This window comes from Oncorhynchus masou, chromosome 5 (assembly GCF_036934945.1).
Source record: "Oncorhynchus masou masou isolate Uvic2021 chromosome 5, UVic_Omas_1.1, whole genome shotgun sequence".
Taxonomy (NCBI): Eukaryota; Metazoa; Chordata; class Actinopteri; order Salmoniformes; family Salmonidae; genus Oncorhynchus; species Oncorhynchus masou.
Window position 1 is genome coordinate 42,505,068 of NC_088216.1, and position 24,544 is coordinate 42,529,611.

General features: G+C 41.8%; 2 protein-coding genes and 1 long non-coding RNA gene across 5 annotated transcripts; 1 reads left to right on the top strand and 2 right to left on the bottom strand.

The window, feature by feature from the left end:
- Positions 1-339: 339 nt before the first annotated feature.
- On the bottom strand, positions 340-3,264 carry LOC135539615 (uncharacterized). The gene is made up of 2 exons (XR_010455648.1): positions 3,111-3,264; positions 340-1,134 (listed from the first exon to the last, which is right to left on the bottom strand). It is a non-coding gene; the product is annotated as an uncharacterized LOC135539615 (long non-coding RNA).
- Positions 3,265-3,374: 110 nt separating this feature from the next.
- LOC135539614 (keratin, type II cytoskeletal 8-like) lies at positions 3,375-8,901 on the top strand. The gene is made up of 9 exons (XM_064965605.1): positions 3,375-3,926; positions 5,730-5,938; positions 6,074-6,134; positions 6,283-6,378; positions 6,533-6,697; positions 6,832-6,957; positions 7,156-7,376; positions 7,499-7,554; positions 7,717-8,901. The coding sequence occupies exons 1-9, from the start codon at positions 3,510-3,512 to the stop codon at positions 7,929-7,931; spliced, it is 1,566 nt and encodes a 521-aa protein (XP_064821677.1). The 5' UTR covers positions 3,375-3,509; the 3' UTR covers positions 7,932-8,901.
- Positions 8,790-22,947, bottom strand: si:dkey-195m11.11 (uncharacterized). Of its 3 annotated transcripts, none has more exons than XM_064965601.1 (8): positions 22,897-22,947; positions 21,446-21,496; positions 19,223-19,525; positions 15,347-15,667; positions 14,526-14,846; positions 13,982-14,106; positions 10,679-10,859; positions 8,790-10,470 (listed from the first exon to the last, which is right to left on the bottom strand). In XM_064965601.1, exons 1-8 carry the CDS (start codon positions 22,916-22,918, stop codon positions 10,235-10,237), a joined length of 1,560 nt encoding a protein of 519 aa, XP_064821673.1. In that variant the 5' UTR covers positions 22,919-22,947; the 3' UTR covers positions 8,790-10,234. The 3 variants fall into 3 exon arrangements, with proteins under 3 accessions (XP_064821673.1, XP_064821674.1, XP_064821675.1); XM_064965602.1 differs by having other exon boundaries at positions 22,885-22,913; XM_064965603.1 differs by lacking the exon at positions 22,897-22,947 and adding an exon at positions 22,260-22,293.
- Between the last annotated feature and the right edge of the window lie 1,597 nt (positions 22,948-24,544).

The window sequence follows — 24,544 nt, forward strand, 5'->3', positions numbered from 1 at the left end:
CTCCCATATCTTTTACTCTCTTTCCTTCTTTCTTTCCACATCTTACTGTCTTTCTCTCTCTTTTGACCTCCTTTTTGCTTCCTTTCTACACTTATTACCTCTGTGTCACTCAGGCTTTTATTATTTCCCTTTCTTTTTCTATTGAGCTCTCTTTTTATGAGCATTTCCCTCCCCTTACTGTATGTAGCCCTGGAGGTGAATACTTCTACCCGCAAGGCTTGTCAGACCATTACGATATATATACATTGTGATATACAGTACATCCATTACAACAATCCTTCTTTTGTTTTCTCTATACTATAGCTCTGATTCCTTCATACATTGAGAAATAAATGAGTGTGTGTGTGTGTGTGTGTGTGTGTGTGTGTGTGTGTGTGTGTGTGTGTGTGTGTGTGTGTGTGTGTGTGTGTGTGTGTGTGTGTGTGTGTGAGTGTGTGTGTGTAATGTACATTTATGTTTATACCATTGCATTGTTGAATAGTTGTTTCGGATTGTCTTGAAGGGCATTCGAGAGCATGCATTATTTCATTGATAATGCCAGAGAAACCCATATTTGGAGGATATATTGGCAAGGTGTAGTTAGGGCGTTATATTTACATGGTCGAATTCAATTGCTATAGTTCATTCTTCCATGTTCTAGGTTTGAGCTGCTTCTCAAATCAAATCAAATGTATTTATAAAGCCCTTCTTACATCAGCTGATATGTCAAAGTGCTGTACAGATCCCCAGCCTAAAACCCCAAACAGCAGCAATGCAGGTGTAGAAGCATGGTGGCTAGGACAAACTCCCTAGAAAGGCCAGAACCTAGGAAGAAATCTAGAGAGGAACCAGGCTATGAGGGGTGGCAGTTCTCTTCTGGCTGTACCGGGTGGAGATTATAACAGAACATGACCAAGATGTTCAAATGTTCATAGATGACCAGCAGTGTCAAATAATAATAATCACAGTGGTTGTCGAGGGGGCAACAGGTCAGCACCTCAGGAGTAATTGTCAGCTGGCTTTTCATAGCCGATCATTTCAGAGTATCTCTACCACTCCTGCTGTCTCTAGAGAGTTGAAATCAGCAGGTCTGGGACAGGTAGCACGCCCGGTGAACAGGTCAGGGTTCCATAGCCGCAGGCAGAACAGTTGAAACTGGAGCAGCAGTATGGGAGAGAGAAAGAAAGAGAAAGAGAGAGAATTAGAGAGAGCATACTTAAATTCACACAGGACACCAGATAAGACAGGAGAAATACTTCAGATATAACAGACTGACCCTAGCCCCCCGACACACTGCAGCATAAATACTTCTGAAAGTAAAAGTCAAATTGAAAACATTATTGGCATTGTTAAATTAGATTTTCCTAATGGCAAGCTAGGCCTGATGGCTTGTTTAGTTACCACAGCAATGACTGTAGCTATCTTGTAAAATTGCTCGTTACTTCAGTGGATATGAACACATTTCAACCGGCAAATGAGCACATTGCTACTGACAAATGTGTTCAATTATAGCCATGGTATGAAAGGGATAATCAACTAGGGCCTCTATGCGTTCTCTAGAAAAGGATGCAACTCCGTGGAAGGTCAATTCCACTCCGCTAGCACATCACAGAACACACCTTCCACGCCTATGTCGTTCACTATTTTCCATGGAATGCATAGGCCCTCATTGACTATCCTTTACGTAATGCATGAATGCTTTTTGTATGGTGAAGTTGTATGAGATATGTGCTGTATCGTTGAGATTCATTCATGCATACACTAGTTTGAATATTCCTATAAACCTATGTCACGCTGTCAAGAGAGGCATGAATACATATGTGTTTAGGTGTGTGAAAGAGAGATTTACAACTCGAAATGGAGCGAGTCAGCGAGAGAAAGTGGAGGAGAGATTGATGGACAGATACAGTGCGAGACCGCATACAACCGTGTTGGGACAGGTTGATGAGTCAGAGCTCACTCACACATTCACTCACGGTTAGTAAATGATGTCACTTTTACTATGAGGTCCTACAGGCCGTAAAGCGTCAGGGACGTGGCATACATCACTGGCCCTGTTGTACTGTTTCTATCATATGCCTACAATGCACTTGAAATGCAGTTTGGTTTGATTGAATATGTCTTGATTTCAAATTCAATCAATCAATCAATCAATCAATCAATCAATCAACCTAAGGAACGGGTCAGGAGTCTCACAACACACCTTCTATGAGATACAACCCATGCATCAACATCTGTTGCTAAGAAGAGCCCTGCGCATATCTGGCCAACATTGCTATGAGACAAGGTTTGCAAACAGTTTCTCACACACATTCACGAAAATTCAAGAGGCAGAGCTAAAAATTCCTCTCCCTGAAAGTAGGTGTACAACATTACTGTATGTTGAAAATAAAGTGTACCATTTCCAATTGCCATAGGAGTACAGTATACTGGAAATCACATCACTGGCATCAACTGTCATTAAAATCATCCACTGGGTGTTGTGCCAGTTGGCTTAATCGAAGCGAGTAAGTGATTATACTACTGGAAGAGGTTGTAATATACGTAATTCATTCATGTGCAAGACTGTACTCCCCGGAGTGTGAACTTGGCTACGCTGTAGACATGTAGAAACTATAATATATGCATATGCCCTAAGCAAATCCTTCTGTGCCGCCCTTCACAAGCCTATTTTACTCCCCCTAAGGCTCTACATCAGTATACTCATAGTATAACAGTTTGTGTCAGAGACTAGGGCAGTTATGTATAGTGACTGAAAATAACAAGAACATGCACATAGGCTTTACATGTGGTTTGGGTCAATCAAATGAGCCACTCTGCTGCAGGTCTGATGAACACTGGATATGTGTGTCTGTGTGTGGGTATGCATATGGGTGTGTGTTGTGGCTGTACAGTAGGCTTGCCTTTTCCGATAGGCTATTTTTATTTACGTTTTGTAGACACATAAACATGTCTGCCATACATATTGAAGACAAACGGTAGTGACACGACAGTAAATGATCTCCAAGTAACTACATTTTAGTGCATTTCTCCTCATTCACTTTCTCGGAGCTCTGTAAGAGAGTGCACTTGTCTTCTCTTGAAGAAACCTCTCGTAACATGCAATTAATCCCAAAGGTTAAAAGACTCACCCTCCTTGTATACTCACCCCCCCCAACTTCCTCTCTCAACCCTTTCGCCAGAAGCAGGGTGTGTCAGGGCTGATCTCCTCTCAATCCTTTTCGACCAGTCTGACAGGACAGGCCACTCCTGCCAGCCACAGCCTCAAGGGAACCAAGGGAGAGGAAGGAGGAGGGAAAGGGAGAGAAGTGCAGGTAAAAGTGGGTATGTTCCAGGTGAATGTTCCTCCCCTCGGCTCTAGAGTAGGATAAAACCGCTGTGGTGCCAGACAGATTGTCACTTGAGGGACTTGACTCTCCTTTTGAAGCCTCCTTGTCCTCTGTCCTACTTCTGTCGCTCTCTACTCCTCTCAATTTTTCGAGAATTCCAGGCTTGTAAAGAAGAGTCAACACTCCCCTAAAGTTTCAACGATGAGCTTCAGCAGGACAAGCTACACCAGTGGCGGCGGCGGCATGGGCGGCGGCGGCACCAGCATTCGCAGGAGCTTCACCAGCCAGTCTATGATTGCCCCCGGCTCCACCAGGATGAGCAGCGGATCCATCCGTCGTTCCGGTGCCGGATTCGGCGGTGGCATGGGCATGGGCGGGGGCAGCGGCGGTGGCTTCAGCTACAGCAGCAGCAGCAGCGCAGGTGGCTACGGTGGCGGTCTCGGTGCTGGATTCGGTGGTGGTATGGGTGGCGGATACCCCATCACAGCTGTCACAACCAACCAGAGCCTGCTGGCCCCCCTGAACCTGGAGATCGACCCCAACATCCAGGTGGTCCGCACCCACGAGAAGGAGCAGATCAAGACCCTCAACAACCGCTTCGCGTCCTTCATCGATAAGGTCAGTTCCTGTTAACTCTATATGACTCCAGCTCGCCTGCACTTCAAACACTGAGCATTCACATCGACATCGATTGCATGCTATTTTACTATATATTCTGTGATGAGCCAGATAAGTACCAGTACACATTTCCATTGACTTTCTCATGCACTGAATTTATTCTTAAAGAAAGTGAGCTTAAAGCCTGTATTAAAGCAGAATGATATCATACTGCTTTGCTTCTGTAGAGCTATACTATTTGCAGGCTTCCATGTCAAACTCTAACCAAATAGATATTTGACATTGATTACAGGGACACTGTGCAATGATCAGAATCAATGGAGTAAACCAGAAAGGCAACAAATACAAGCCTTTGTTCTCACCTCACATATTAGCATCCTAATATAACAGGATTTCCTGGCTGTATATAGCTAAGAAAAGACGATCTCAATATGCAGGAATGTTTATTTTTCTGTTGACTAAGCCCTTATGTCACAACTCCCCTTGTGAGTTCAATAATCTTACACTCTGGTTCAAAGAAAGAAAGAGGTAGGACACCAGGGCAGCTATGAATCTTATCTCTAATGCTGAATCCGTCAATGAATTTCAACCTTTGGGATTCTCTTATAATCTGTGCAAAAGCTGTTTCTGACTGCCCCCGTGTTTAACTTTCACAAAAGTTTTTAAAGGTCTCTACCCAGGAGTTGATAGCCCGTCCTGTGACTGTAGCGGTCTCTTTGGCTGCTATCTAAACAAGGGTGGAGACCCGTCTCTTACCCCATGACTCACCCGATCTCATACCTGTGGGGTGTGGTCATCTGGACCTTTCTACAGAGTGCCCACAGTCCAAAGTCTATGCCTGTCCCCGTTGTCATGGGAGATGAGCATGTCGAGTGCAGTTGCAGTACAGTAAATCAACTTTCCCTTTTGTCTTTTCCAATGAAAGATGAACTCCATGTTTCCACCAGTCTCTAGGTATTTCCACCTGCACACCCCCCTATATGCCTTACTTGAGGTAGAGAATAAAACACACCCCCTTAATTGGCAGAGAGTCAACTCTCACAAGCAAGGCAAAGAACAATGTAAACACCTCTGTAAAGCCTTCCAAGCTGCTTTTGTCTTCTGTGGTTTATCTGCCACACCTAGTTTTTTTTTATGGCTGGAATGAATGCGCGGCCTTCACAGTGAAACAGAGCGAAAAGGAGATGACTCATAACTATGAGAGATAGGTAAAACATTTTAAAGCCATACACACACAGTGAGTCTGTCCTCGGCAGAGAAAGTTTGGATATGCTTTGGCATGCCGATAAACTCTCTTTTACTTGCCTATCTTTTGTTCTGAGAGTGAACAATGAGAGCTACACATCTCAGGGCAGTTTATCGATGGGATCAGGTTTCGTCTTGCCTCCCAGGATGTAGGCTTCTCAGCCTGGGTGTATACATGTAGATTGCCATATGTCATCATCGGTTAAATTAACAAGGTCTTGGACACTGACCGGCTGTTCAAGCCCAACCCTGTGATGCTATTTACACAGCTATGCAGGTACTGGTGTGGCTTTTATTGCAAGTCTGCTACAAGGTTGACTTCAGCTAAGTTATGTTTTTGCTACACCATTGGAGCCCAATTCGTTCTACTCCCTTTTAAAAATTGACAGAACTGATTCATTATTTTCATCACCAAGTCTACTCAGGCTGACAATTGAATTTGAATTTAGAGGCTATAAAGCCTTATTCATGGGCCATCATTCACCCATCCTCATTCATTAATGAACTCGCATCCATTTATTCACTCACTCACTGACCATGTCCCTTTTGTCCCTGCAGGTGCGTTTCCTGGAGCAGCAGAACAAGATGCTGGAGACCAAGTGGAGCCTCCTGCAGGACCAGACCACCACCCGCTCCAACATCGACGCCATGTTTGAGGCCTACATCTCCAACCTGCGCAGACAGCTTGATGGTCTGGGCAACGAGAAGATGAAGCTGGAGGGGGAGCTGAAGAACATGCAGGGCCTGGTTGAGGACTTCAAGAACAAGTAGGTGTCGATATGTCGGCGGTGCTTCAAAAGTAGCCGTATTAGTATAAGCAATAACTTATGTTTAACCTCTATGTAAGAAGCCACCCAGACTGATGACTTTGCATGAAATATTGCCCTTTGCTTTGTCATCAGGTATGAAGATGAAATCAACAAACGTGCCTCAGTGGAGAACGAGTTTGTCCTGCTGAAGAAGGTGTGCAGGATATAACATGATGTCTTGTCATAATTCATATCAGAGTTAAAACCCATATCAATTCCATTCCATTAACTCCTCTCTCTCTCTCTCTCTCTCTCTCTCTCTCTCTCTCTCTCTCACACACACACACTCTCGCTCTCTCTAGGATGTTGATGGTGCCTACATGAACAAGGTGGAGCTGGAGGCCAAGGTTGACGCTCTTCAGGATGAGATCAACTTCCTCAGGGCCGTCTACGAGGCGGTACGAACCATTCATTAACATTTTCAACATTCATTAACTTTTTCACATTTACCATGCAACACATAAGTCTTCCATATCTGAATCTTGGAGAGCTTCAACACTACATGATAGTCAGTGAATCAGATGTTGGCTCTATCCTCTCTTGGTTCTTCAGGAGCTGCACGAGCTGCAGGGCCAGATCAAGGACACCTCTGTTGTGGTGGAGATGGACAACAGCCGTAACCTGGACATGGACTCCATCGTGGCTGAAGTGCGCGCCCAGTATGAGGACATCGCCAACCGCAGCAGAGCTGAGGCCGAGACCTGGTACAAGCAGAAGGTAAGCAGAGTTTGAACATGAACAGAGTTTACCAGGACAATTTTGGCCAAAATAAGCTAAATTGCTGTGAGCGCTTCTGCAATCTTCACCTCCCTCATTTAAATGTTCTTACATTTCTTCTTCACTTTTCTCAGTATGAGGAGATGCAGAGCTCTGCTGGACAGTATGGTGAGGACCTCCGCTCAACCAAGGCTGAGATTGCTGAGATAAACCGCATGATTTCTCGTCTCCAGAATGAGATTGAGTCTGTCAAGGGACAGGTGAGGGTGCCAGCTAATTTCAGAACCTCTGTTATGAGGATTGTCCATAAATAGCTGATGTCCAAGCAAGATGATTCATAGCACTAGCGTATTACCATTAGCTGCTAATCCATGCTTCTACAGTGGATACAGGCTAATGCTAATGAGCATTGCTAATAGCCGAGGTTAATGCTAATGCCCCATTCTCTTTTACCACAGCGGGCCAACCTTGAGGCTCAGATCGCTGAGGCAGAGGAGCGCGGTGAGATGGCGGTGAAGGACGCCAAGCTCCGCATTAAGGACCTGGAGGATGCCCTCCAGAGAGCCAAGCAGGACATGGCCCGCCAGGTGCGTGAGTACCAGGAGCTGATGAACGTCAAGCTGGCCCTGGACATTGAAATTGCCACCTACAGGAAGCTGCTGGAAGGAGAGGAAAGCAGGTGAGTTAAAGCTGGATAGTTGAGACATTAGCCTCTTAGCTTAGCATGTTATGAATGACAGTTAGCATATTTGATCAACTTTCCATCCAAACTTCAATAGCATTGGACTTATCTATTTACAGAATATCCTCCGGTGGTGCGTCTGCAACAATCCATGTGCAGCAGACCTCTGGCGGCAGTAAGTACCATTTGATTTCATTTCTAACTGTGTCACCTAGTTCAGATCATTTTACGTTATGCTGAGGAATACACATGGACTTTGCCATGCATCATTGAAACAGAAATATCCTCTAGCTTTACAGCCGATTAAACTGATCCCACTCTATCTCTCTGTACCCAGACTACTCCGCCGGAAGCTCAGGTGGATTCGGCAATGGCGGCGGCAGTGGAAGCTACGGCGGCGGCAGCTTTGGTGGCAGCGGAAGCTACGGCAGCAGCTTTGGTGGTAGCGGAAGCTACGGTGGCAGCTTTGGCGGCAGCGGAAGCTACGGCAGCGGCGGAGGTGCCACCATCACCAAGTCTGTGACATCCACCAGCTCCAGCAGACGTTTCTAGAGACCCACAACTCTGTACCAACCCACGTTGGTACGCAGTACTCTTAGACACTGCAATATCCCTGTTGAGTTAAAAGTGATGGGGGAATGTCTAGCGAACCTGATGATTTGCAATGAGATTGATGACATGTATTTACTTTTCTTTTTCAATCCCTCCCAGGACAGAGAAATAAGAATAGGGACATTGAATTATACTGCCTTGACAGTGATTCGCTGGAAAACAATGAATGTATCACTGTGTTCATCCAGGATCAATAGCTGTTCTCCCCTCATTCACATGTCCTCTTCACCATGTTTAACAAGGCCTACATTCCTATCTTTCTGCACTGACGAATAAGGAATAGGAAGAGAAAAAAAAGAGTAAACTCTTGAGGGTAAAGTTTAAACCAGCTATGAAGAACGCTTGCTCAGGATCCTCCTTGTATCTTTGTCAGCTTGTATGTTGCATCTAAATGCATCAGTGGTTGTTGGGCATATTGTTCTAGCGTCACACTCATAGGCGGCAGTGCCATGGACATAATCAATCAACTATGGACACTTGCTGATTTGGCAGCTGAACGGAGAAAACACTCCCACCCTTGTGGGAATACCCTCATATTTCTTTAAGGTGATTTATGAATGATATGAAAGTGATTATGTCATGTGTTCTCGTAATCAAAAATAGGCCTTGTTACTGACACATGACCTGTCTCTTTCATAGTGTACTGAAGTAGCCATACAGAAGAGCCTGTAGTCAATCTTCACTCGCATAACTTCAAAGGAAATACATTGTTGTCAGAGGTTTACATTTTAGAGAGGTTTCCTGTAAATAGTTTTCTTCTGTGCTTGGTTTAGCTTTTTATGACCATTGGAATGAAACGATGTTGCGACCAGATTTATTTGTCAAAGTTTTCTCAACAACCTACATAATTTGTTTCAATTGACTTTTTAACAAAAAAATATAACAAATTAAATGAATCTGAGATCTATAATCACTGCCTGCTGTCTCTTACATTTATTTTTGTTGTTGTCTTTTTTCTGAATTGTGTGTGCTTCACATACATCTCTGGCACCATCTAGCACATCCTTTGATCAAATGAAACTACAATGTTGAGCACTTTGGAATTTCAGAGTATTCAACCACATTAAACTGATAACTGATTATTCGTATGAATAAAGTACTGATCATTTGCCGAATACAACAAGCACTCAAAACCCCAGTTAGTTACCGGTCATTGTCTTATGAAGGGACACATCAAACATATAATTAAAGGCAACATCCAAAGTTCAGACCCACTGTTTTATCTCACGTTCATTTCCTATACAACAATTGAGTTTGATTGAACTATTTAAGACTTCCTATCCTCCTCAAGACAGTCTTATTAGATTGCATTACAGAAGCATAATCACAGACATACTGTAGTAGTGGTTCCTCATGTTACTAGAACATTATTTTCACAACATTTAATCCATAGAAGGACCTGGAAAGATTGTTGACATATATTTGACACAAAAGATAATTGGGAAATAATTCATTGAAGTTAGAATATTCTATGACATTTTGGCCTAACCCAGGCCTCCTTTAAGACTCCATGTTTCATCTGTAGGTGCTATAAAGCAATTGTTGGCGTGAAGCTTCTCCCCTTGCTCTGTAATATGAGTAGTATTTTGATTTCAATAACACATTTCTAACATAAATGTATAAATATTGAAAAATGTAAACGTGCATATTGAAAATATCAAATTTTTTGATTGAGCTAAGTATTCTATTTATTGTTGAACATAATATGCTCTACAGACATATCAACATTCAAGAGTGGGATCTCTGCTACTTTTAAAGTTATGATCCAATTTGGTGCTTTGCAGGATGTCCAAGGAGGGCTGTGATTGGTTACATTGCCTACCAAGCCAATTTCTCTGTATAAAATGGGCCATAACGTTACGACTAGTAGAGAACCCACTTTGGGACATTAATACGTTCGTGGAGTAATTTTTGTGAAAATCCCCAAAATCATGGTATTTTTTTGTTTTAGTTTCGTGAGGAAACACCTATAGGGCAAATTACAAATGTCACCCTACTCCCCACTGGACACAGACATAAATTAAGCGTTTATTCCACGTTGGTTCAACATAATTTCACTGAAATGACATGGAAACAACATTGATTCAACCAGTGTGTGCCCAGTGGGTCCCTTTACTGTGCACAACTTCTTCATCAGAGCCACATGACTGATAGAAAGTAGGACACTACCTTATATATAAGGTTTAGGGTGACGTTTCAGACAGGCCCATATGTTTTTATTTAATTGTAAATACACAAAAAGTTTACTGCATAGGGATTATATGGAGATTTTCGGGCGGGGCTTCCTGCATGTTTCTAGACACTCTCTCCATTCCTGCTGAGGCCTCTGGGTCAGCTGTGGACACCCCTTGAGAAGTGACAGCATTTGCTGTCTCCCCCTTCTGGACACGATATACACACATATACACTAATATGGCTGCTCCAGATACGGTTGTGAGGAGAGCCGTGATGATGAGTCCAACATTTGGTTTGTACCACTCTGTTGAAAGTGAACGGAGAACACAAGAGTTACTATGAAATCTGAGCATTGGGTATGGAGTGAAAGATAATTTAGACAATCGCTATGCAAGCAGATTGCACTGTACCAATCGGTTACAGTACAGAGTAGCGGAGATGCAGACATACTATGAATACCAATACAAGAGATGGAGTTGCTTTTAGTTAAGCGAGAAAACATAGGTACTCACTGCTCACGAAGATCTTCACTGAGGACACAGTCTGTTCAGACCCTCTAATTCTACAGGCATACTCTCCTGATAAGATAGGCGCATGAAGCATGGTCCTCATCTCCTCTCCTGAGGCGATTTGCACGTTGTCGATTGTGTTAATGTACGAATCTATGGAGACCCTCGTCAAGTCCATGAAAAGCTGAGTAAAATGACGAGAAGAAACATCACAAATTGAGTTGTTGTTGACGTTAATACAGTACTTGCATATCACCAGTACTCTGCCCTACAAGGGCAAACATGCAGTAACTACACTTTTGGTCAAAATGTAGGTAAGACTGAAATCAGGCTTTATAGTATGTGTTTTATCGTGTGACAAAGTGTCCTGGTTCAATTACGTTCAGTTTCAGAGAACATGGAGTGTGAAATATGCAGTAACTGCAAAATCCAAGTAAAAACCAAGGCAAACAGCAGTAACAGAAGTTACTGCCCTTTGGCTTTGTTCAATTATGTTTTGACAGCATTTACCAACTCTGCCATACACAGGCAAAGTACAGTAACTATGCAAACAGTGAAAGTGAGAAAAATGGCTATAACGTTTATTTGCTGTCCAGCCAATATGGTGTAGATAAGTAATAATGCACTTTTGTATTATCTTATTATAAAGGGATTTTTTTATGCATAGAAATCATGACAACTGATTTGACCTATATGACCCCTATGTCAAATAAATGACCATACAAAGTCAAACAGAAAAACAACAAGAAAGTTGGATACACACATTTAGATTGTAGATATTGCACAAAGTCAAAAATATGTTTGAGGTATAATTATTCTGCGCGATGAAAATAGTCCTTACCTTTTGACAAAAAAATGGTTGTGAGGGTTACTACAATACAACATTCAAAACATGAAAAGATAACTACATAAAACCATTAAATACAGTTGGAATGTGCACTGAACAAACATATAAATGCAACATGTAAAGTGTTGGTCCCATTGTTTCATGAGCTGAAATAAAATATTCCCGAAATGTGCATAAATGTGTTACCATCCCTGTTAGTGAACATTTTTTCTTTGCCAAGATACTCCATCCACCTGACAGGTGTGGCCCATCAAGAAGTTGATTAAACACCATGATCATTAAATAGGTGCACCTTGTGCTGGGACAATAAAACGCCACAGATGTATTCAAGTTGACGGAGCGTGCAATTGGCATGCTAACTGCAGGAATTTCCACCAGAGCTGTTGTCAGAGAATGCAATGTTCTCTACCATAAGCCGCCTTATGTAATTTTATAGGATTTTGCCATATGTCCAACCGGCCTCACAACCACAGAACACATGTATGGAGTTGTGTGGTCGAGCTGTTTGCGGATGTCAAAGTTGTGAACAGAGTGCCCCATGGTTGCGGTGGGGTTATGTTATGGGCAGGCATAAGCTACGGACAACAAACACAATTGCAGTTTATCAATAGCAATTTGAATGCACAGAGATACCGTGATGAGATCCTGAGGCCAATTTTCGCCATCACCTCATGTTTCAGCATGATAATGCACCTCCCCATGTTTCAAGGATCAGTACACAATTCCTGGAAGCTGAAAATGTCCCAGATAATTCATGGCCTGCATACTCGCCAGACTTGTCACCCATTGAGCATGTTTGGAATGGTCTGGATTAACTTGTACGACAGCTTGTTCCAGTTCCCGCCAATGTCCAGAAAACTTTGCACAACCATTGAAGATGAGTGGGACAACATTCCACAGGCCATAATCAACAGCCTGATCAACACTATGAGAAGGAGATGTCGTGCCGCTTGAGACAAATGGTGGTCACAACCAGATACTGACTGGTTACTGGTCACACCAGATACACCAGATACTGACGCCCCTGCCAATTTCTCAAGGTATTTGTGACCAACAGATGAATATCTGCATTCCCAGTCATGTGAAATCCATACATTAGGGCCCAATGAATTTATTTCAATTGAACGATTTCCTTATATAAACTGAAACTTAGTAAAATCGTTGATATTGTTGCATGTTGTGTTTATATTTTTGTTCAGTAAAGTTAGACCTCTCAAACGGTTTCCATCAAACAGAAAAATACTGTAGGATTTTTGATACTGCACTTTGCCTTTGCATTACCCATATAGTTGTTTATCGGTGGGTCCTCTGCGGCACTAACATAGGCTAATGTGATTAGCTTGAGGTTGTAAGTAACAAGAACATTTCATAGGACATAGACATATCTGATATTGGCAGAAAGTTTAAATTCTTGTTAATCTAACGGCACTTTCCAATTTACAGTAGCTATTACAGTGAAAGAATAATTGTTTTTTCTTTTTTTACCTTTCTTTAACTAGTCAAGTCAGTTAAGAACAAATTCTTATTTTCAATGACGGCCTAGGAACAGTGGGTTAACTGCCTTGTTCAGGTGGCAGAATGACAGATTTCTACCTTGTCAGCTCAGGGATTCAATCTTGCAACCTTTTGGTTACTAGTCCAATGCTCTAACCACTAGGCTACCTGCCGCAATACCATGCTATTGTTTGAGGAGAGTGCACAATTTTGAACATGAAAAGTTATTAATAAACCAATTAGGCACATTTGGGCACTCTTGACACATTTTTTTTTACAGAAATGCAATGGTTCATTGGATCAGTCTAAAACTTTGCGCATACAATGATGTCATCTAGTGGCCAAAATCTAAATTACAGCTGGGCTGGAATAATACATGATTGCCTTTCTCTTGCATCCATCCAAAGATGGTACAAAAACAACGTTTGTTTTTTTCTTTTTATTATCTTTTACCAGATCTATTGTGTTATATTCTCCTACATTCATTTCACATTTCCACAAACTTCAAAGTGTTTCCTTTAAACTGGTACCAAGAATATGCATATCCTTAGTTACAGGCAGTTAGATTTGGGTATGTCATTTTAGGCGAAAATTGAAAAAAGGGCGTGATCCTGAAGAGGTTTTAAGGTCAAAAATTGGCAGAGTGCTGTAATAGCATTTTATGGTTCAGAGGTCAGATAAATCAAATCAAATAGCCCTTCGTACATCAGCTGATATCTCAAAGTGCTGTACAGAAACCCAGCCTCAAACCCCAAACAGCAAGCAATGCAGGTGTAGAAACATAAGTGGGCATGGTTGATGTGCATAAGAATGACTTCAATAATAAGATGATACATCACTGCATTATCACTTATCTACCTACAACTTATTTGGCTGGTTAGCAAAAAAAACAACAACTTTAAAGCCATTTTTCTCAGTTTCACTGTTAGCGTAGTTACTACTATTATAGGGAGCTAAAGTGTTACCTTTTCCGTACCAAACCAAGGGGCATTGAACATGCAGGACAATTCCAACGAGTGCTCATCACTGATGTCGACTCTCGACACCTCTCTGTAGCCTGTGACTGAGATCTTAGTAGTTGGCAGAGCATCTACAGGCAGAGGAAGAGGATTAGAAAAATAATCCAGACTAAAAAAAAAATCATCCATACAAGATATAAAAATGAACAACTCTTCAAAATACAAGTATCCGGTCAAAACAGTGTCACAAAACATTAGGTAACGCCTTTACAGAGTGTTACCCAATCCTGGGGACCCGAAGGGGTGAATTTATTTTTCATAACCAACATTAAAACACCTGATTCAATTTATCAAAAGCTTGATGAGCAGTTTTTAAGTTGAATCCGCTAAGTTAGTGGTGGGCTATAAACAAACATGTGCAGACCTTTGGGTCCCCAGGACCAGGAAAAACCCTGCGCTGACGGCAATTTAACAACCAACAACCTGTTAAAGAGTTGTACAGAATTAACACCAACCAACATAACTTGATGAAGAATGCACTCTCTCCCACCTGAGCAAACCATTTTCACCCCCTTCCTTGAGTTACAAAGGGGCTGCACCGCATCAATCTGACACTCTCTGAGTCGTCCCTCAATTCCTCTGCACAATATGGAACCGATGGAGTAGTCAACCTTATGGTTGTAGTCTTGCTTCGTCGAGACGGAAGATAGTGTCCCACAGCCCAGCTCTCGACAAACCACGATACCCATTGCCCGGTTCCAGCTTTCTATCTGTTGGCATACAGGGCCCCAGCTGCCTCTGACCTGCACCTCCAGTTGTCCCAGGCACATGGAGCCCTGAAACTGGGGCACAAGACGGATAGGCGCCTCCTCTGCGAGAAGCGGGGTGGAGAGTCAGAGGACATATTACATATTCAACAAGTGACTTTTTAGTTAGTAATTTGAATCTGGTCATATACAGTATAACAAATAAAGAAGGAAAGTCACACAGTCATATACTGAATGCTCACATAAAATCTACTGGTAACCGACGTTTCGGCACGCATTGACTTCTTGAAGAGGGCACTGAGCGCCGAAACGTTTGTTTACCCAGTACATTGTTGTGAACATACAGTACATGACCGTGTGACTTTCCTTCGTCATTAAATTGCTGGGAGAATATACAGGTGTCGACTTTCTTTCATGTTTTTATCAAGTTTACTCTCCCTTAGTTAGCACCTCTAGAAACAGTTTTTCGTTGGGCGTCAGCTCATGCTTTTTACTGGATGCTGGTCAGTGCCTGCAGACTGCCAACACATTATATTACAGTACAACACAGCATTATTGCTGTAGGCCTATTGACTATTAACTCTTCCTGAGCTCATACACCAACCTGCAATAGCTGGGAGTGAACTGGAGGGAGGAGAGAGGTAAATATGCTGGTTGAAGTCCACAATCTCTAGTCTGCAGACAAACTCAAAGTTTTCTGTGCTGTCCACTAGCCACCTGGTCAGTGTGATGGAATCGTGGCTGTCAAGAAGGGCCGCTGACCCCTGAAACTTAAAGATCTCGTTTCCCACAGTAACAGGCAGCTGTCTGTAGTAAAGGGCCAGGGTTCTGTTGGGGAAGCGGGTGGTAGTTTGGCAGATGATGGTGTAGTTTCCTCCGATGGGTATGAAGGCGGGAATCACCAAAATTGGCCCTGGAAGAGAGGCTATTCGAGTGTCGAAGACAGATGGAAAGATATAAGAGAGTCAGAGAGATAGGACAGTGAATGTCATACATTTATTGATGGACAGTTCTCTTTAAGTCTTCCTCTCTTGGCTATTTGTTCCTTTGTAGATTTCAGTAGTCATAATGACTTAGGGATCGATTCAAGCCTTATTGCAACGACTCGTGATGGCCACTTGATTGACAGCTGATCTCTCGTTAAACCATCAGTACAAGGTAACTATCACCCGCACAGCTGATCTCAATTGCAACCATTATCCGCCACCAATTTAACGCCCCATAAAGGCGCTTGCAGACGGGCGGCGGTAAATGGAAATTGAAAATCTGCCTAACGTGTGTAGAGACCAGCGGTCCTGGTTGGTGTCAGCTTGAATGCTGTCATTAAAACATTGTTTGATTGGTTGATGAATTCTGCTCTTTGGTCAACCATGTGCGGCGGCCGCTCAAGACTTCAGCTAATTTCATTTTTTGGCGCTTCGAGTGCCGAGCCAACGGCGCCGCTCACGGGTGCGAGCACCATGAACTGCGCCGCTTGCAAAACTACTTGCGTTTTGGCTGCCTGCCTTCCTACCCCCACTAAGTCTATGAGACCTTCGCAAGTTACCGCGGCCCATCTGTAAGCGCCTTTATCAGGGATCGAGGTACGACCCAAGTGCAGAATGTGTGAAGTAACAATGTTTATTGTAACTGCAGGGGCAGGCGAACGACAGGTCAAGGCAGTTGGGGTCGATAATCTAGAGCAGAGGCACAAGACGGCAGGTACAAGACGACAGGCAGGCTCAGGGTCAGGTCAGGCAGAGGTCAGTAATCCAGAGGCGGAGCAAAGGTACAGGATGGCAGGAAGGCTCAGAGGCAGGCATTGGTCAGGCGGGCGGGAACAGGGTCAGGACTGGCAAATGTCAAAAACCAGGAGGATGAGAAAAGAGAGACTAGGGCCAACCAGGAGCTGACACAAAATGCTGGTAGGCTTGAACAAACAAGATGAACTGGCAACAGACAGACAGAAAGCACAAGTATAAATACACAGGGGATAATGGGGAAGATGGGCGACACCTAGAGGGGGGTGGAGACAAGCATAAAGACAGGTGAAACAGATCAGGGCGTGACAGCCTTAACATGGATGTCTTTTTATCTTTCATCAGAGACACTGGATATAATGTCGAGAAGCTTGTGTCTCTGCCCTGACAATAGGGTTTGTTGTCCACAGAGTGGAACGGCAGGCTGTCAAGCCCTCGCCTATTCCTCACTTTGCATTGGTGGATACGTCTCGTTATTTTAATACTTTTTTGAATACTCAATGGATGTTGACGTCAACCGCCTGTATTCAATGGAGAGTGAGATGCTATGCTAGCCTCATGAATATGCATAGACCGCCTTGAACGCCGATATAAAGTGCTTTTTCTCAAAGTTCCCGGGATGTCACGTGCATCACACTCATCGACCAGTTTATTACGCACACCACCCCGTTCACGATAATGGATCTCTCCTACAGAAAGTGAGACACGTGGCCGTGGCTTGCTATATAAAGCAGGCTGACAGTTACAGTTAGAAAGGGCAAAACAAGTGACCTAAGGTTCTTTGAGCAAGAATCGTGCAAGCTAACGGGCGGGCAACAAAAAGACAAATAATGGTGCAGTGCAACAGTGGCGTGCATAACGGCATCTCGGTACACACAACTCGTCGATCTTTGACGCTAATGGGCTATTGCAGCAGACGACCACACCGAGTTCCACAACTAAAGAAGGGGCTCCAGTGGGCACGTGATCACCAACACTGGACATTTGAGGAGTGGAAAGTGTTCAGTTTACTTGAGTAGCCTGCGCAGTCCCCAGACCTCAACCCAATAGAGCCTCTTAGAGATGAGACGGAATGGGATGTTTGTAGCATGAATGTGCTGCCGTCCAATCTGCAGCAACTGCAATATGCCATTATGTTAGCATGGAACAACATCCCCGTGGAACATTTCCCGACACCTTGTAGAATGCCCCCCAAAATTCAGGCTGTTCTGGAGGCAAAGGGGGGTCCGACCCAGTACTAAATGGTTGTACCTAATAAACTGTCCGGTGAGTGCATATCAGTGCACTCGTAAGAACCTAAGCATTACAAAACTTCTATGAGATCAAATAAGCCTCACATATCAAAACAGCAATACATTTTCAATACATAAATTCGACATTCCCTCATTGTCTCCCATACAAAAACTCCTCACTTGCTTAATAATGAGCGATCTGCTTAACATGTACAGCTTTTGGGCAGCGTAAACTCTATTTGCTTCACCTCTTCCTCTGTCTTTTAGTCCTGATTGCAACCAACATTTCTCAAGACGATTTTGCCCTCTGCTCGGACTATTTTTATCTTTATATTTGTCAGGACCCGGTTTCGAACCTGGGTCTCCGGAGTGAGAAACAGTCACTTAACCAACTGAGCCACGAATAGACAGCAGAACCCAGAAGATGAGGCAGACACAGCAGTACTTAAGACGGTGTATTTAATAAAGAAAAAAATCCTAAAATGCAAAAAATGGCAAATCCAAAAGGTGGTAGGAAAAACACAAAAAGACCTCAAAAGAAACTCACCAAAAATAAACAAAAACAAAAAACAGAATACCACAAGAACTTCACCCGGAATCGACAAGAGCACACAGAACACTAGGGCAGGGTGCTAACATACAAACACAGAGCACAGAACTGAGGGAAACAAAGGGTTTAAATACAATCAGGGGAAACGAGACACAGGTGCAAATAATAATGGGGATCAAGGGAAAAACATAGGGACAAAAAGCACAATGGGGACATCTACTGACCAAAACCCGGAACAACCCTGGCCAAATCCTGACAATATTTGAGCGGACTTAGGGCGACTTCAATGATGGCAGTCTTAGACTAAAGTACGTAGCAAATGACAGAGCAGCAGAAGAATAATGCGAGTCCCCAGGCTAGGTTATTTTAGCTCGGAACGTAATCTCCGTTGGTAATGTGTTAATAAATCCAGCGGTAATGTGTAGGTGAGCATTAAATTCTGTGTCTTTGTTGCAATGCTGCCATAATAATTATCTGTAAGGCCTGTAAGGTTTAACTGATTCCATTTTAACCCCTTTTACTCCCCAATTTCGATCTTGTCTCATCGCTGCAACTCCCCAACGGGCTCGGGAGGCGAAGGTCGAGTCATATGCGTCCTCCAAAATCATAACACGCCAAACCGTGCTTCTTTAATGCCCGCCCGCTTAACAAGGAAGCCAGCTGCACTAATGTGTTGGCGGAAAACACCATTCAACTGACAACCGCGAGGCTCGCAAACACATAATGCACAACTAATCCTGAAACTAAAATACTGTAGCAACCTTAGTTCAACACCTAGCGTTTGTCTCTTGGGGAGACTAAAAGAGGCATCGTTCAACCACAATCTGAGAGGAAGTTTATCTCTTTACTGGAAGTTTATTTTAAAAATGTTAAGTGAAGAGGGGCACCCGTTAAACATTACATTTGTATGCCCTCATGATGATCTGTAATAAGAGAGTTAGACATTATGACACACTTACAGATGGTAAGATTGGCTGGATTGCTTTTTGCCGACACGTCTCCAGTATTGCTGGCATTGTACCAGCATACGTAGATCCCCTCATTGGCTGCAATGGCTTTCGTGGTGAACCTGACATCAACTCTGTTTTGTATAGTGAGGGAATGTATTGCAGAGAGGGATTGGTTGTCCCAGCTAAAAGAGACAGTTATTGGCAATCTGACGTTTGTCGGAAGTGTGCAGATCAGCTCCACATCTGAGAAAAGTTGGATGTTGAGGCCAAAACGGGGACGGTAGAAAGAGAGCGAGGGGGCTGGAAGAGGGCCTGTGGAAGAGTGAGAAAAGTGTGCAATGACTACAACACACACACCACAAGAGGCTGCTGATGGGAGGGTAGCTCATAATAATGGCTAGAATGCAGTGAATGCAACGGTATCAAACACATGGAAACCTTGTGTTTGTCGTGTTCGATTCCATTTATGCTGTTCCAGCCATTACTAAGACCCCATCCTCCCCAATTAAAGTCCAAAGAACCGCCTATCACACACACACACACCTTGTTTTTCAATACAACGTATTGCCTGTGGGTTACATAGTGCCATGCAAAAGTACTCGGTTGCAGGATTTTCACATTTCATAGTGTTAGATGGATCCAGCCTTGCAAAACTTTTATGAAACCAGGAAAACACCCCTTTACACTGATGCTTGCTACATAGGTGACCACACTACAGCTCTCCAGTTAATCACAACGCAGAATATGCTTCTGTAAAGCAATATCCTCTTCACTAGTCAGTGAAGAGGATGTTGCTTTACAGAAGCATATTCTGATACAATGCAAAGTGTACAACATTAAGAGAAACTGTTACAAGCTGTTTTCCTGTGTTATAGTTGCAGCCAGGGTGTAATCATTACTCAAAACAGTTGCAATTCATTTTGCAACTAAAACTAGCGTTTCTACAACCCCAGCTGTTTTTTTTTTTTTTTTTTTAATGTTCGGTATTTCAATCATTATCCACTAGGTTTGCTGCAAATTCAAAATCCTAGGAAATGTTATTTAATTGACACAAGCTGTCTCCATACAATATTATTTATAATATTATTATCATTGCATTGTTGGAAAAGGGTCTCAAGGTTAAACATTTCACTGTACTGTTTTACACTTGCGCTTATGGCGAAAAGAAAGTTGTGTGAACTTAACTGAGTGTGTCTCCCATAGACACCAATAGATGGGATTCGTTGAAAATGATATATAGCAGTTGGGTCTGGTCTACTTAGTATATGGACTTTTATTCAACCAGAAACAAAACAGAAAAAAAGCTGAGTGGGGTGTCTCGCTTCTTCTTCCGTCTCTGATTAAGATTCATAGAACTACGCCTCCCCTGGCTTAATACGGCGTGGGGATACATAGGTTTGGTTTGAACATCTGTGCTCACATACTCCCTAAAGACCTTCACTTGAAAACGAGAAAAAAGTGTAAATATTATTATTTGTCCCTCTTGAGCCATAACACTTCCTCAAAATAGTCAGAATTAAAGAATTAAATCAAGAAATCGGTCATTAATTTTGCTAAGGAGGTCTTAGTTGCACAATTTTACATCTAACTAAGATGTTTGGTGGAGCATTTCTAAAGTGAAAACATTTACACGAAAAATTAGTCGTCTCTCGTTGAATTAAAAAAAATAAAACACTTCATTTAAGAATCCCGTCCATCGTTCCACCAACAGAGGGGAGTAAACTTTGGCTATCGAAATTCAACTTGCCTCAAGAAAGCCGAGAAAACCCAGCCGAAGACCAAAACGCACAAAAACTTGTCATAATATATGCGCAAACTATTTCGACTGGGAAGTATATGGTAAGCTTTAGGCATTTCCCCCACCAAACACTCACACACAACCAGACAATGATTTATTGGAGACCACTTGTGTCAGGTAAATAACATTTTATACATTCAGCAAACCTAGTGAATAATGCTTGTAAAAACTTAACCCATAAAAATCAACCAAAACAACTGGCCCTACTTATAGTGCACTGCATGTCTGCTGTCTGATTACTGTATCAGCTACATTATGAACATAATGACATGTTCTTCAGTGATACTAACTATACATAACGTATAATACTGTACATAATGCGCAGTGTTCTCTCACATTGGGAACATAGATTCATTTACATACAACTGTGTATGGAGAGAAACAACCAGATTTAACAAGCACACTTGTAAATATGCAAGAGAGAGCATGCTTACCTTGAGTCCAAACCACCCTGGCTGACTGCCCAAGCCACAAGACGGTGAGCACTGGGTGAGAAGGAGAGGAAAGGGACATTTTGGTGTTGTGTAACTGCTTCAACTTCCCTCCCCACAACTTACTGATAGTGAATATTCTTTAAACCATACACTGACTCTAACATATATTCTGACCACACTGATCCGTTGAATAGAAAAACAAATGATTAAAAAAAACAGCGAGGTCCAAAAGAATTTGGACAGTGACACGTGTGTTGTTTTGGCTCTGTACTCAAACACTTTGGATTTGACATGATACAAAGTGCAGACTGTCAGCTTTAATTTGATGGTATTTTCATTCATATCGAGTGAACCGTTTAGAAATTACATCACCCCCCCCCCCCAACTATTTGGACAATTCACTTAAATATGTCTATTAAAGTAGTCAAAAGTTTACTACTTGGTCCCTCTATTCCTAGCGCACAATGACTACATCAAGCTAGTGACTCTACAAACACAGAGGCACAAAGATCATACCCCAAGACATTACCAATAACAAGGAATGATAGCATTGTTTGGGGATGTATGATATTTATGTCTTCAAATTTCTCACTCATCATTATTCACGATTAATTCAGGATTATCTGTAATCATGGTAGCAGCCACGTTATTGTAGAGGTGTTCAGAAACATATCCTATTCTTATTTACAATACAAGTTATTACAAAATGACACAATTCAATATTTACCATTAATTTCTGTTGGGCACAAAATAATCAGAAATACAGCCAAAACAAGTTTGTAGAAATCTTATGAAATCTCAAGGTTTTGCTCACCCGAGGTAGCGTATCTCATGTTAAACTGTAGACCACACTATTTACCAAGAGTTTTCATCTATAACCTTCATAGCTGTCTATTTACCACCCACAAACCAAATTCTTTGGTTCCCTAAAATGAGGGTATGTACAAAAATACCTGTAATTTCGAAACGGTTCACCAGATACGGATGAAAATACCCTCAAATTAAAGCTGAGTCTGCACAGAGCCAAAACAACAACACTTGTCATTGTCCAAATACTTTTAGACTTCACTGTATATAAAACAGGTCATTATTTAAAGATATTAAAAATAAAAATGCTTTGTAAATTAAGTGCCGACAAAGAATAATGGGGTGCCAACAAAGTTAGTTTGTGCTGTTTATGTTCATGCTGTAAGACAGTACATGTACAATGTATGTATACTTATATACTGTAGGATAAATAAATATTTGTAAATATGAATGCACTGAAAGCTGTCATTTTTATATTTAATCAAACCCTTTACAAATGAATGAAAGTTTACAAAATTATAAATGTTAACATTTAAACAGTCCTCAGCATTGTGGTTAATTGTTTAAAAAAGAAATGTCCAACCATATAAATGTCCATATTGAACAAATACTCTTTAGATGTATTGCCATACATAAAAATGTACCTGTTACGCTGAGCATCGCCATGGTGAATGAAACTGACGAGAATAACTGGTCCATAAATTCCAGAAAATTGATTTGAGCAATAGCAAATGGGGAAGATCTCAACTTCCCACACAAACTGTCAGTACTTTACATAATACTAGAAACAACACTTTACATAATACTAGAAATGTTGTTATTCACAGAGTTCGGGCTGTTGGAGGAATCGAATACGAAGTTAATTCAGCACATATTGAATTTTGAAGCCAGTGTAACATTTTTACACTTGTTTATCCAGTCATTGATCATTGTCACTAGAATAGTTTCGGATATTGTTATATTAGTTTGACTTTCTTGTCAAGAAATATTCACATCTGATGATGGGATTTAACAAAATGTTGGCATGATGATTTTTACAAACTGATCAATCAATTTACAAAACATTAACCCCTGGACAAGGCTTCTTCACTCTGTTAGAGATGAGGCAATGTGGATTATGCCATTGCTCATTGTTTTCCACAAGAGGGCAGTGTTGTTCTGCTTTTCTTTGAGAGCTTCAAAGACTAAAATACCACAACTTGCATCTGGCCTACGAAGTACTTGTGCAACACCAAGTAAGGAATCAAAAAAGCAATACACTGAACTGTCTGAACAAAACAATACCCTCATTGCAATTTGTAGCACAGTTGAGATGTAGACTGTAAAATTCTTTGTTTTTGTAATAGAACATTAGTGTGGATTAAAGTAGCCACAACTGTGGTCCTATAAATCTTCTCATCCTAGCCAGGAGTGAAAATATAAAACAGATATAGCAATATCTGGCTCGCTATACAGTACCAGTCAAAAGTTCGGACACACCTACTCATTCAAGGGTTTTTCTTTAATTTTTTAAAACTATTTTCTACATTGTAGAATAATAGTGAAGACATCAAAACTATGAAATAACACATATGGAATCACATATTAAACAAATTAAAGTATATTTTATATTTGAGATTCTTCAAAGTAGCCACCGTTTGCCTTGACAGCTTTGCACATGCTTGGCATTCTCTCAACCAGCTTAATGAGGTAGTCACCTGGAATGCATTTCAATTAACAGGTGTTCCTTGTTAAAAATGAATTCCTGGAATTTATTTCCTTCTTAATGCGTTTGAGCCAATCAGTTGTGTTGTGTCAAGGTAGGGGTGGTATACAGAAGATAGCCTTATTTGATAAAATACCAAGTAAACTTTCACCTGGAATGCTTTTCCAACAGTCTTGAAGGAATTCCCTTGAGAGAATGCTCAGGAACATATATCCATGTGCCATCTCTTCATAGGTTTTTAGGAGCATATACCCACATGGGTGAATGAAAGATAAACTTAGGTCCACACTCTGGTAGGTTGCAGTAATGCTGTAAAGTTGGTTGCCAACGACCATATGAAGTCCAAATAAGAAAAATAAGCCTTAAGGAAGGAGAAGAAATGATGAGAAACAAATTCGGTTTACAGTTTTATATGTGGATTAATTGCCGGAGTTGAGGACCTTGTGCATTTCAGGAAAAATAACAACCCAATGTTTACATAGCAGGACAACTTAGCTAGTAACAGCAAGCCAGCGAGATAAATTGCCATACATTTTTTATCCCTTTTTGATCTGTCCCCAAATTAATATAATTGGTTCAGAGTTTGT